This window comes from Pimephales promelas, chromosome 5, assembly GCF_988280905.1.
Source record: "Pimephales promelas chromosome 5, fPimPro1.hap1.1, whole genome shotgun sequence".
In the NCBI taxonomy this organism is placed as follows: Eukaryota; Metazoa; Chordata; class Actinopteri; order Cypriniformes; family Leuciscidae; genus Pimephales; species Pimephales promelas.
In genome coordinates, this window is record NC_142773.1 from 28,084,308 (window position 1) to 28,098,321 (window position 14,014).

Below are 14,014 nucleotides of genomic sequence, written 5' to 3' on the forward strand. Positions count from 1 at the left end.
GGATGCACACAGGAAATGGCTCTAACATGAATGCATTGATTGATTCCTAGGTTTATTTTGTTATGAATAAACAAATGTGCAATATAAAGGAAAAACCTTACGATTAAAGTTGTAATGTTATAATGTTCAAGTTTTTGTTCTAAAAAAAAGAAAGCTGCACACAGAAAATGACTCTAATATGACCAGATTGATTGATTCAAATACATTTAGTGTGTTACAAACAATGCGCAATCTGTTAAACAAAAACCTCAAAATTATAGTTGAAATGGTATACTGCTGGAATGTTTTTGACCTTGAGAAAAAGCTAAAAGTATAGACCAACAAATTTTATGTTTATTAATTTATTTCATGTTGGTACATTTTTAGGAAGTTTTGACCTGATGTCCATTGGAATGGACAAAAAAAAAAATCACAATGAAAGCAAATATATAATTTTTTTTTCTTTTGTTTTCATTTATAGAAACCTCATGAGCTGGGAAAATGTACTTTTATATTTTTCAGAAACTTGAAACATAATTCAGGTCTGAGGGGGTTAAGCTATATTAAGAGGACAAATGTTATTTTTTCCCCCTAAAAACCTGTTCCCTTTCATCATTCCTTAGCCTAGACCTTTGTCTACAAATATATCTATTTTTAATAAGGTATTAATAAATGATGAAAACTTACTAAAGCATGTTTTTGTCACTTATCTTAAGAATCAGTGAGTCATAGTTTTGTCTTGTTAAATTAACATACAGCATCAAATGTAAATTATTATATTTTTCACGTGAAACTACTTATACTACACTTACTGCAAGGAATGTCTTGCTGTCATAAACTAGCCCCTTAACCAATAAATCACTAATAAACCACCTGAGCAAAGAACACACTTGTGGACACATAAACATGACACAACATGTGCTGTACATTTGGCCTAGTTTTATTGTGAATACTAATAATTAAGATGATTAAAATAGTACATAAACAACTGGGTACATAGAACTGATACACCAAAAACAGTCATTTTCCCTGTGGTTAAGGTTGACGTAAGGATATCGTCTCCGTGTGCAAATGCTAAGGTGTTACATTAGAACTGGCCCGTGGTCCCAATTTCCCAGAATGTTCTCAAAGAAACATCAGTAACTCACCGTAGCTACATCGAGACAGATGTGAGATACTGCCTTAGTTTAGAGTAGGAGATTCCAATGAACCAAGTCTGTTCTTTTTAGTGTCAGTCTCAGCCCTCGCCAGGACTTATGAAGTTCGATCATTCAATGCGCTACAGTGCATTTACACATGATCATTCATTCCCAAGGGATAAGTTCGCAAAACCCAAGACAAGTTGCATGAGTATTTCTATCATCTGTTTTCAAACAGTAATGGAAAAAAAGGGAAGGTTAGAGTGCAGGGTTAATGCCATTCGGGTTCTTCGAGAGCTTAGGAATTGTACATTTTAATTGGACACATCTGAAATGAGGGTAATGAAAAAGATAAATTAAAAGTGCATGACGTGGAGTAACATTACTCCTCAACTTCCAATGTGCCCTTTCTACAGAAGCAGCAGCTGCTTTGAACATTACGCTCTAAAGACAGAGGTGAGCTCTTGTATATACACACCTGCACACAGGCAGAATATTACATCCTTCTATTAATGTACTGTCAATTAAAACAGCAAGCCAACAATCAAAATATAAATAAAATACACTAAAAACGAAAACAACATTTGATCTTTTTTAACACTGAAAAGTGAGCTTAAAGACATTAGGGTGATGGGCCACTGTCAAGACAATGGCAGTGTTTCGCTATATGGTTCTGGAGGAGAGATGCGAGATGACTTCTGTGGGCCTGAACACACAGCCACATAGTGATGACAAATTAAAATTATGTAACCTCCCCTTTAGGACCTGTCGTAACAAATGCTGGACTATCGGGGACCGAAATGTATGTACAACACAAGCATGCTCTCTGTATGTTTTCCTGTAAGAAACGTCGTTAATTATTACTATAATGAAAATGCCAAACAAATGGTATAACTTAGCGTTTCTCATTACCATCAGCAAAATGTTCTTACAAAAGAGAAGAGACCAAAAGAATCAGAACTGCTCTGTGAGAACACTACCTGTTAGTAGTCAACAATCGGCACATCCTGTCATGATCAGAATCAGTGTTTGTATGTAGTGTGTGTCTTAAAGAAAAGGAGGAGAATATCTAAGAGATATCTGTGTGTGAGCTGAATGTTCTTTGTTTATGTCTGTAAGTGTGTGTGTCTTATGAAACCACAGAGTCTCTAGGGGTCCTATAAGAGGGCTTTCTCAGGGTAAGGGGTCTGTAGGTTGTCTGCAGTAGCAGAGTGGTTTTGGGAGGAGGGCACGTTGTAGCCATGGGTCTGGGTCATGTTCGCTGGAGCGCCAGGTTGGGTCTGGTAGTAATGAACATCAGCTGGGGCCAGGCTCCCAGGAGAGGGGCTATAGACTGGAGGCTGGCTCATGTACATATGGGCGTCACTGATAAACACATGTGACAAAAACAAATCAGACTTTAATAGAATTATACAAATATAATAATAACAATTTAATCAATGTATTAAAACAGATTTTCTTTTTTTAATGCACAGGAAGTTCAGCCAACTATGGCAAAATTGGTATCTAAGTTCTTGGCACGACCCAAGGAATCCATTAAAGGATTAGTTCACTTTTGAAAAAACTTTTGCTGATAATTTACTCACCCCCATGTCATCCAAGATGTCCATGTCTTTCTTTCCTCAGTCGAAAAGAAATTTAGGTTTTTGATGAAAACATTCCAGGATTTTTCTCCTTATAATGGACTTCAATGGGAACCGGATGGTTCAAGGTCCGAAAGATAGTGTTAATAACAGTTTCAGATGCAGCTTCAAATGTCTTTAAACGACACCAGACGATGAATAAGGGTCTTATCATGCGAAACGATCGGTTATTTCAAAGCTTATTCCAAAAATGTAACTTTTCTAAGGACAAATGCTAGCCTTTCTCCATTCTGTGAGGCGCGTTTGCAACGTCACGTAATACGTAATTACGTTCAAAAGGTCACGGGCGACGTAGCCAGAAGTACAGAGTCAGAGTGTTTACAAGTTGAACGCATAGGTTGAACGTGAAAACTAACTCAAACGCCGTTTACAAAAAAGGAATTAAAAGGTAAAACAGATTTTGATTCTGTACTTCCGGCTACGTCGCCCGTGACCTTTTGAACGTAATTACGTATTACGTGACGTTGCAAACGCGCCTCACAATATATTACAAGGCTAGCATTTGTCCTTAGAAAAGTTACATTTTTGGAATAAGTTTTGAAATAACCGATCGTTTCGCATGATAAGACCCTTATTCATCGTCTGATATCGTTTAAAGACATTTGAAGCTGCATCTGAAACAGTTATAAACTGTCTTTTGGACCCTGAACCATCCGGTTCCCATTGAAGTCCATTATATGGAGAAAAATCCTGGAATGTTTTCATCAAAAACCTACATTTCTTTTCGACTGAGGAAAGAAAGACATGGACATCTTGGATGACATGGGGGTGAGTAAATTATCAGCAAAAGTTTTCAAAAGTGAACTAATCCTTTAAGACCAGGGGCCGGTTGCATAAACTTAGTCATTATGTTAAGACAGTGTCTTAAGAACTAGAATGACCAACAAGCAGTTAGTTGGGGGTAATCGGTCTTACTGCTCGATATCAAATTTGAACGGTGTACGTTTTTATGTTACTAACTTTAAAAACATTTTATAGAATAAGCTAATTTAATCAAAAGTTATTAGCATTATTGGACATTTCTTTATACTTTTCCCAAAAAACGTTTTGAGTATTGTCAGGGCATGCTGCCGAAGACGCATACCTTTCCTTAACGATACCCCAATGCGTTTTCAAACATTTTCATGATGGAAAATTATGACATACGGTGCAATCAAATCGTCTTTGCCAAGGAATCAGAGGGGAAAAAAAGTTTTCTAGCCCTAACGGTACAAAACTCCATCTGCGCTTGGCCCCTACATATACCTGCAAGCAGCCATTAAGGGGCCAAGTCAAGTCACAATACAGATTGTTTCAAAGCAGCTTTACAGTGATAATAGGAAATTAATGCAATAAAAATTGTTTTGGCTGTATAGCAGCTCTAGAATAGTCATTCTTTAGCTTTTTTTAATTAAGTTTTCAATTGATGTATTTCCAATGTAAAACTCGTTGGTTAGTAACTTGAGGGCCACTTACACAACACCGTTTTCGACAGAAAACTTTTAATGCGTTTTGGCAGGTAATTTACACAACAACGTCGTTTTGGCACAAGCCAAGCACAAAGGTGGTACAATAAGTTATGCCAGCACGGCATGAAAAATAATTTAATTACGGAAAATTATGTCATAGGGTGCAATCAAATAAAAAAATGAAAGCCAAGGAATGAGAGATTTTTTTTTGTTTTGTTTCTAGCCCTTACTGTTCAAAGTCAGCTGGTGGCACTAGAGGGATTGAGTTAGAGACTCCACATCTGCTATGGTAACAGTTCTGTCCAAATTTCATAACTTTTCCGTGCGTGGTTCTAGAAGCTACCATAGACTCAATAGAGGAAGAAAACTAATGATTACAATAGAAGCCTACCAACCTTCAGTGCTTGGCCACTAATAAATAAAACACTAAAATAATAATAGTTTTATAAACGCATTGATACAGATAATATTAGATTATCTTATTATTGCAAATTTAAAAACAATGACGACAACAATAATAATATATTAACATCCTCATCGTAAATGCATTGTTCAGCCTTTTATGTTTTTATTTGTTTTAAATACTAATAACTTTGTATATTTGTGAATTATAATAAATTGTGATTACCTGGGAGGCTGCCCAGCCATTGGTGTTCCTGTTTGGTTCATTGCAGGGAGCTGCTCCATTGGAACATTGTATCCCGGTCCTGCTGTGCTACCCATTGCATACTGCCCTCCAGTGGACTGGCCAGAGTACACCTAAAAATAAAACAGAGACTTTCTCTAATACACCACTGCCAAAACAAACAACAAAAAACAGCTATCATAACAAATTATATTCAGCATTAAACCATATCAAACTTGTATGATACACACTTTAATAATTTGACAGATTCTCACCTGCTGGGAACCGTTTGGGGTCTGCTGCATGTAGTACTGCTGGCTCTGTAGTTTAGCATACATAGTGTATACTGGGTCTTCATTCATTAGCTTCGCATAGAGAGACAGTGCTTCCATGACCTTGACGTTCAGGTCAGACAGCTCTGAGTGTTTTCTGAAAGCATGACACATTTCCCACAAGTGAGATCTATGGGGAATGACGTGCACAATCACATTGGTTTCAAAGGATTTAACTTGCTACAAATAATTGGAGGTTTGTTTAAACGCTTTGCAAGATATACGGAAGGATGGATTTTTTGATTTTTTTAAATTAGTTTTTAGATGAGAATACCTGTCAATGTCTTCCAGCTTCTGATCAATGAGAGGACCCATCTGGTTGCAAGCAGCTAATTGTGGGAGGGGGAACAAATTTGAATCAATGTGCTCTTCAACAAAGATCCAACGTACTCTGCCAGAGCATACGGATATGGTTTTAGACTCACCCTCCAACTGCAGGAGTTCACAGGAGTCCGACTGGTCGTCTGTTGGGTCTGCACTCTGGATCATCTGAAGCAGCTGGTCCATTTTCTCCTGCAAAACATTGCGAAGACATTCAAACCAGACTGCATGACACATCTGTGAGAGCTGAACACAGTTCTCCAACAAGAGTATCTGACATCTTTGAAAGGAAATAGTGAACAGTAGATCATTCATTTCACTGTCCAATTGCCTGCATCCAATTGTGCAATCCAGGAGTGTGTATGAAGCCAAATGTAAGTTATATGCAGCCTCACCTCATCAATGTAGACTGGCTCTGGTTCCGGTTCAATCGTCTCAACCTGGACGTCTTCACTGAACTGCACAGTCTTCTTCTCTGTTTTCACTAAGGACATATACATATTAAAGATGAAATAGTGTAATGTAATAAACAGAAAAGCAAAACCCAAGAGGATATCAGCTTGTATTAATGAACGCCAGTCGGCTATGAAGCATCTTTGCATCTTTGTGAAGCATCAGCCGTTTACTTTCCTTTCATTTATTTTAAAACTTCTGTTTACCTTTCACTGGTTCCCTCTTCTTCCCTGTGCCTTGAACTTTGTTACAATTATATTAAAAAGCATTTTAAAAACAAAATAATAATAATACCTAATGAGGTAGGGCTTAATCTTTTTAATTTACCTCAGATCACGGAGAGCACAAAAAAAATTACTGCTCAAAAGACCAACGAGGATATGTGCGGGAGTATTTTGAATTAGAATTAAAACTGAAAAGTAAGGTGTCATTTCAAAGAGGGATAATTCCATTAGAGCCATGCATAACCATATTCAGTACACGTACTTAGCTGTGATAGCCGAAGCAAGCAAATGAATATTCACTTCATTCGCACTTCAGAATCAGAATAAGCTTTATATATATACACACACACAAGTCTTTAGTGGGTTTTTTACTTTTAGTCTAGTTGGTTACAAAATCAATCGAGATCCAACTCCTCCCACCTTACATACACCTAAACCTACCCAACTCCGCCCCCTAATCCCTAAACCCAACCATAATCCTACCCATCTCCACCCCTTGAATCTTGATCTGACTCCTCCCCGTGGATCTCATGTACTATATTGAGATGCTACTGTAAATTGTGTCATTCCTTTGTTGTTCAGAATCCAGTACTCCCATAATTCTTTTGTCTTTTATGAGTTTAATAAAGAATTCTGTCTCGTCTTCCGTCCAAACATACCGCGCCATCTTTCAAGAATGATCGACTTTTAAGAGCAAAAGAGTAGATGTGACGGCTTTACTCACTCATTTCAGGCTCTGCCGTCAAGTCTGCTGTAACGAAGTTTGACGGAAAAAGCCCAACACCCTGGTATGTCTCGCCCTTCCACCAGTTAGGGTCACTGTGATAGAGAAGAGATGCTTAAGCCCCCTCCCACCAAGTTTCATTAAGAAACAGCAACTCATTGGCTGTGTTTAGAATCATTCACTTCATCTCTACAGAGCACTCAATGAACAAATTACCAGTGAATAATACAAAACCCCTAATCGGACGGGCCTAGTTTTTTCTAATTACCCAACATCTGTAGCCTGGACGCCAGCCTGAACCCCGCCCGGTCGGGAAGTTCGGTCTGGACTCCATCCATTGAAAAAAAATTATGATCAGACAAGAAAAGTTCGGGCCAATCAAATTGCCAGGGCGGGCTTTATACGATGATGGACAGGTGATCTGCAAGGACGTAATCATCACGTTATCTAAGAGCGCTTAACTGGTTTTCCTCAAAGATGACTGCAGCTGGAGAATTGAGATGTATAGATTCTCTCTCACGCACTCATGAAGGACTAAGTAAAAGAAGCAACACTTGTTAATTAACTTCTAAAATAAGTAAAGTTAGGCTACGTTCTGTAGTTGACAACTGTTTGCAAAGTAGTTCACTTACTGCGTTGCTCTGATTGGTTGTAGGTTTACAGACTATCCAACTGAGTGCAGAGATTTTTTTTTTTCCAGGTTCGGTTAAGACACGCCTCATAATCAAAGCCCTACGGAGCAGTTTCAGACTCATATTCTGACAAGAATATGAGTATGACGAAGTCAGGCTACAACATCTGTGATTTGATGCATAGCTTTGGACGGGACTACTGTTAGTCCTGGAAATTTTACTGATGTTGTGTGAAAAAACAAAACAAACAAAAAAAACAGAAATAGCAGATTTGGACAGGAATGAAATCCATAAAATTATGTCTGTGAAATGTAAATTTTTCCCAAATATTTAAAACTAATCGATGAAGGATCCACTTCATTAGGCAGGGGGAACACGTAATAAATACCAGTAAGAGACAACATGGGAAGGCAGCTTCGGTTCCCACAGGAGATATGCAGCACCACCTTAAGACCAGATGTGGTGCTGTGGTTTGCAGCTGTGAAGTCAGAAAATACTGATTGAGCTGACAGTGCCATGGGAGGAGGGACTGGAAGATGCCTACGAGAAAAAGAAGGCGAAGAATGCAGACCTGGTTGCGGAGTGCATGGAAAGTGGATAAAGTGTGAGGCTGTACCCGGTGGAGGTGGGAACCAGAGGCTTTGTGGGCAGATCAATATCACGTCTGCTCAAGGACCTGTGACTACGTGGAGCCACACTGAGCAGATCCACCAAAGAGCTCTCTGAGGAAGCTAAGAAAACAAGCCACTGGCTCTGGCTGAAACGACTAGACAAAGCATGGGGAGTAACATCAAGCTAGGTTTTGCTGCAGGGGGTGTCAGGGAGACGTCCCTGTTCACTACCCCGCCACCATGAGACTTTCTGGGTTAAGAGGCTTCCAGCTGAAGACCCTGCAGCAGCAAAACCGTGTGATATGCAGTCAGGTTTAGGCCTGAGGCACCGACCGTTGGAGGTGCGTCAGGGCCTAAGGCCCAGCAGAAAGACCATCTCGCTGTAATGAGTTACTAGTCCCATTCAAATAGGGCTAAAGGGAATGATTTCAAACACAGCCTGAATCATCCATTGTGACCATCAATGAACAGAACCAGACTCACCTGTCATCTATGATGGTGATGATCTCGCCTGATTTAAAGGTGAGCTCATTGTCCTCGGCTGCCTCAAAGTCGTAGATGGCCCTGACCTTTCTGCCCTCAGTCTTGTTGGAGGTGAGGAGGCTGCTGGTGCTCGGGTAGAGGCCAGACAGAGAGACCTGAGGCTGCTGCCGCTGGTCCTTCAGAGACAATTCGATCGCTGAGAAAGAGAGACACAGACAGAGATTGCCTCTCTTTCTTCAAGGAAAATCATTTCTGACTTCAGCATTACAGATCTGTGCCCACCTTTAGCAAGGTCTTCTTCTTCCTTCTTGTTTGTTGATGTTGCAGGGTCTTTAGCTACCAATGCAGGACTGGCTTTAGCTTGTTCTGCTGCCTGAACAAATAAAGTTAAACATCTCATTACTAAACATTCCAAACCAAAAAAAAAAAAAAAAAGTAAAATCGGAAGTGCATAAAAACTGTTTGTTTGAGCAGCCCAGCATTATGGAAAAAATACCTTTTATTGCCAAAAAAGAAAAAAAAAGGAAAAATAATAATAACAAAATAAGATTAATAGTAAAATACAATTTTGAATAAACAAATACAAACTGCATATATAAGTAATATTGTGAAATATTATTACAAATTAAAATTATTTTTTATTTAATTATATTTTAGTCTAAAATATTCCTGTGATGACAAAGCAGATTTATTTCAGCAGCCAGCATTCCAGTCTTCAGTATCACATGATCCTTAAACACAGGCAATAAACAGGAGAAGTGCTACTAATACAAAGTTTCAGACATTGTTCAGATTCAGAATAGTAAAAGCTAAAACAATGATGGATTAAGGAATAGTGAAAGCACGGACTTTTTTCAGCAGGATGAAATCATTCTATTATGCTGATTTGCTGCTCAAGAAACATCTCTAATAATTGTCAATGGTGAAAACAGTTGTCCTGATTAATATTTTTGTGGAAAATTATAACAAAAAAAATCCAGGTTTCTTTAAATTAACATAAAAGATTAAAAGAACAGCATTTATTTGAGATATAAACCTTTTGTAACATTATAAATGTCTTTTCTGTCACTTTCGGTCATTTAATACATCTTTGCTGAATGAAGATATTATTTTCTTTAAAAAAAAACAATCTTACTGACCCCAAACCTTTGAACGCTATTTTCTTTTAATATCAGGTTAAGCATGCTTTTTTTGTGAGCTGAAGATTCAGATTTGCCCTTTAAACTGAAACTGCCCTCCTGTCCTGACACACATTCAATTTCCTACATACTTGTATAACAAGTAACTACAGCATTTCACAGAATCCAGTGAACAGGCAGATCCTGGTAGAGCTGCTCACCTGAGAGCCCACCGCAGGGAAGATGACGCCCTGTTCTCTGAGGTTCTTGATCATGGCCGATATGAGGCTGAGCTGGGGGTCATTTCGGAAATCCTCAGCCCATTCCACCATGAGAGCCTTCAGCTTCTCACACACTTTTGGGTGGCCCTTGAGAAGAAAGGCCAAAGCATCAGTCTTATGCTGCTGGACAAAACATTGAAGCATAGCAGTTCAACAAACAAAAGTACTTACCTTATTTAGCACGTTGCTAACTTCACTAGCAAATTCCCTGGAGCAGACCTCTAAATGGAATATTTTCCCACAGTTTGACACACATGCACCAAGTAGCTATGAAAGAGAAAACACTTATTTCATTCTCAACAGTTCCTTAATGGCCTCTGATGTTTGCATACTTGAGAATTGTTCGCCTTACTGTCAAGGCTTGCATGGCAACATGGGGATCCTTGTGATTCACTCTCCTCATTATAGATCGCAGGCATTCTTTAGGCCTTCAGAAGAAAAGCAATAACATTTAACCTGTTAAACACTCTTTCATCTAAAAGAGACTCTCAAAATCATTCTGAACGCTTGTTCACTAACCCAGTGCGAGACTGTCCGATCTTGTCACAAATGTCCAGAATGAGGCCCCAGTCCTCAGCTGTGTTCATCTCACTTGTTGCTTTCTCTGCAAAACAGTAATTACTCGAATATTAACCCTAATATTGACAAAGGTTTCATGTGATTCCACAGATTAAACAACATTTATATATTCATAGTAAATAAAAGTGTATCTTTCTGTAAAAGGCCCCAGGTTGTTCAAGCAAAATGTAAGAACTGATGGCATCCTTTTGAACGAAATCAGGCCAAATTTGTGAATTCGAAACAGCTAGCTAAAGTGAAAAAGAAAAGTAAAACACCGTGGTCATTGGTCCATGGCGATTGCGTAATGGTTAGGTTGAATGGAATGGAAGGTACACCTTCTTTGACATTCAAAATCTTCTCCAGTTAATTTCTTCTGTTCAATCAATCAATGTCAAACTTCCATGTGTAAAAACATGAACATGCTGGAGAGCTGCTTTATAGTAAAACGTGAAGTTGTAATTCTAAATTGAAAGAGACACTGACACTGTTCTTTTTTGAAAGAGACACTTCACTGTTCATGTTTGATACTGTTTAAAAGCAAGCAGTTTACGTCACATCCGTTTATAATCCGTTTATAAGCAGTTTACGTTTGTCCGTTTATGTTTTTATAAATACAGCCGTTTTATCATCACTGTCATATTAGTATTCTGCGTGCAACACATATTTACATATTCATTTAAAGGCCACTTTCAGCAGTGAGGGTGGCGTCAGACGTTTTCTAAGTATACCACTGGTCGAGTATTTCTAACTTCTTTTTACTCTAGTCCTAAGCGAAAAATGAAAAATAACTGTGAGTTTATCCAGGCTCAGTCAGAAATGAACCAGTTTTCGAGACAAAAATGCAACCGAAAGGGAAAAAAACACCCTTTTATGAATTATATTATTATGCAGTAGTTCTATCTGTAATTATACACTATCTTTTAAAAAAATTGGGGGCATGTAAGATTTTTTTAATGTTTTTGAAAGTCACTTATGCAAAAGGCTGCATTTATTTGAAATCTGGTGCTCAATAAACATTTCTATTTGTTATCAATGTTGAAAATATTTGTTGCTTATTTTTATATAAAAAAAAACAAAAAAAAAACAGGATTCCTCACTTGCCAATTCAATAGAACAGCATTTGTTTGAAAACATTTTTTTAACATTCTTACAATTATTATGCCTATTACAATTTCAATTTAATACATCCTTGCTGCATAAAAGTAAAAATTTTCTTCTAAAAGAAAATCTTACTGACAGACTGAACTTTTGAATGGTAGTTTATGTCAGATATCTGCATATTACATGACATTGAAGAATGTGGCTTTCAAAAATCTCCATGTTAATTGTTATATGTTATTACAAATAATTGAAGAGTTCAGATGCAAAAGCCTCTAAATGCCATTTGAAATGTTCTTCTTTAATGATGATTTTTATCAAACTTGTATATTTAAGTTCAGTAATTTCACTTAAATAACAATTAATAGGTAATTATCATTGCCATTTAAGTGAAATTACTGAACTTAAATATACAAGTTTGATAAAAAATCATCATTAAAGAAGAAAATTTCAAATGGCATTTAGAGGCTTTTGCATCTGAACTCTTCAATTATTTACAGCAACTTTTGTATTTGACGAGGACTTTATTTTATAATTGACAACCCCAATTTCTATTGTAAATCAAAAAAAGTCCCAAGTAAATCAATTCCATCAGGTGGCAAACATTCCCATTAATAAAACAAAAGTTAATTTATGACACTTACAGAAAGCAGAAGGTTAACCAGTGACCTACATTTGTTGTGAGATTCTGTTGATCAATCTAGCAATAGAGGACAGAGGTTAACTTACACAAAAATACACCAACCATGGTCAGTATCTAGCATTTGGTACAGAGATAACTTACCACTACAAAACACTCGCAATAAACAAAACCGACCAGGATATTAATTCTATATAATACTCTTATACCATCAAAAATGCCAATAACATCATTCTGCAGCACCAGAACACCAGTCACTGCCAAAATATGACATTTCCCATTCCCACACCACTATTTCAACACTATATCTGCAATGTTTGATCAACTCAGTTGTGATTGTATAACTAACCTACAAGTGCATGAACTAAATACTAAATATAAACGCGCTTATATTACATCAACACATTCTGGATTTAACAGTGGTCCAAGCAAAACTTCCATCAAGAGGCTCATAATACAGTGATAATAATTATACACAAAACAACACTGAAATCGTATCTTTCGTAAAATCTTATTATAAAGGATACATTCATGCAGTAGACACAGCATCATTTAATAAATCAAACACGGATAATAATATAAGAGGAGTAGAAGGGGGCATTTGCAGCGTCACCGTATGAACCGTTAGCTCGAATTGGTCGGGGCTGAATTAAACCATTAAGAGTGAGATGGCTCAAATCATCTTAAGTAAACTGCAAAGCACATGTTTTTACTTAATTGTGCAGTGTCAGTGTCATACAAACAGAGAAAATTAGATCTGCTCGCTAACAATCATAGCTTCTTCAGCTAACAAACTTGACTAACGTTAGCCATCAGGCTAATAACATGTCTAGCTGTGAGACTGTTGTCATTAAATGCCCAGGTTAATACTGTCAAGGTAAACCGCTGGTGGGAAGTATTTAATTACCAGAATGCCATTGCGAAAAAAACACAAATATTTAAAGTGAACTCGAAAAGGAAACAGAAAGCCGGTGGGTTGCCATGAACAACAATAGACAGGGATGAGGTCCCGTTAACGTTAGCTCGCCTGCTAACTGCATGACAAACTTACCAACATCTTGATCAAAGGGATTTGACGTGAAGAGAGGCATGGCCGAGATATAAACACAACGGAATCTAAGCTCTATCCTCTTCTTGTTCGTCTCCCTGTCAGCACTTGGTTAAACGTGAATTAATAAACATAATAAAATAGAAACTACAGTCAGTGTTGATGATGGGATCCCCTCCTCTGTGCCTTTGCTCTTACTCAGTCTCGCAGCCCTGCAGCAGTGCATTCTGGGTAAGGTGTCGCTGGAATGTGCACGGCACATACAGTTTGGCATAATCAAACAAATATGAGCGTGATTAGATGTAACGTTACTGTAAGACATGTATGTTATTCGACACTGGAATTTGTTAATCGGGTCGTGTAAATGATGAATTAGTGAAGGTTATGGAAAATACAGCTGATCATATGACTTAATCACATGATAGACTCTCTGACTCAGCAGCAGTCACGAGATAATATAAACACATTTTTTTTTTTTTTTTTTTTTTTTTTTTTTTGTCTTATTAGACACTTGAACATAATTTGGGACTTTTGTGATTGGGGAGACCTTGGAAGTGCTTTATCTATGAAAGGAGTGAGGTGTAAAAATGTGTAACACATAACACATACGTCTATAGACGCAGGCATTTTCCATGTGTTTTATCAGAAAAAACG

The 14,014-nt window shown here is 37.6% G+C and overlaps 1 protein-coding gene across 2 annotated transcripts; it reads right to left on the reverse strand.

Moving 5' to 3' along the window:
- Nucleotides 1–903: 903 nt before the first annotated feature.
- On the reverse strand, nucleotides 904–13,703 carry stam (signal transducing adaptor molecule (SH3 domain and ITAM motif) 1). Of its 2 annotated transcripts, XM_089131241.1 has the most exons (15): nucleotides 13,364–13,703; nucleotides 12,317–12,372; nucleotides 10,533–10,617; nucleotides 10,366–10,441; nucleotides 10,185–10,280; nucleotides 9,954–10,100; nucleotides 8,897–8,987; nucleotides 8,615–8,810; nucleotides 6,889–6,983; nucleotides 5,883–5,971; nucleotides 5,592–5,679; nucleotides 5,441–5,495; nucleotides 5,110–5,263; nucleotides 4,838–4,968; nucleotides 904–2,483 (listed from the first exon to the last, which is right to left on the reverse strand). In XM_089131241.1, exons 3-15 carry the CDS (start codon nucleotides 10,598–10,600, stop codon nucleotides 2,276–2,278), a joined length of 1,494 nt encoding a protein of 497 aa, XP_088987367.1. In that variant the 5' UTR covers nucleotides 10,601–10,617; nucleotides 12,317–12,372; nucleotides 13,364–13,703; the 3' UTR covers nucleotides 904–2,275. The 2 variants fall into 2 exon arrangements, with proteins under 2 accessions (XP_088987367.1, XP_088987366.1); XM_089131240.1 differs by lacking the exon at nucleotides 12,317–12,372 and having other exon boundaries at nucleotides 13,364–13,701.
- Between the last annotated feature and the right edge of the window lie 311 nt (nucleotides 13,704–14,014).

Excerpts from the sequence above, each read along its gene's own strand:
- stam (XM_089131240.1), bottom strand. The coding sequence starts at position 13,403 with ATGCCTCTCTTCACGTCAAATCCCTTTGATCAAGATGTTG. Across the intron at positions 8,988-9,953 it reads TCCCTGCGGTGGGCTCTCAG|GCAGCAGAACAAGCTAAAGC; the intron begins GTGAGCAGCTCT and ends TTATTTGTTCAG. Across the intron at positions 4,969-5,109 it reads CCCCAAACGGTTCCCAGCAG|GTGTACTCTGGCCAGTCCAC; the intron begins GTGAGAATCTGT and ends TTTTATTTTTAG.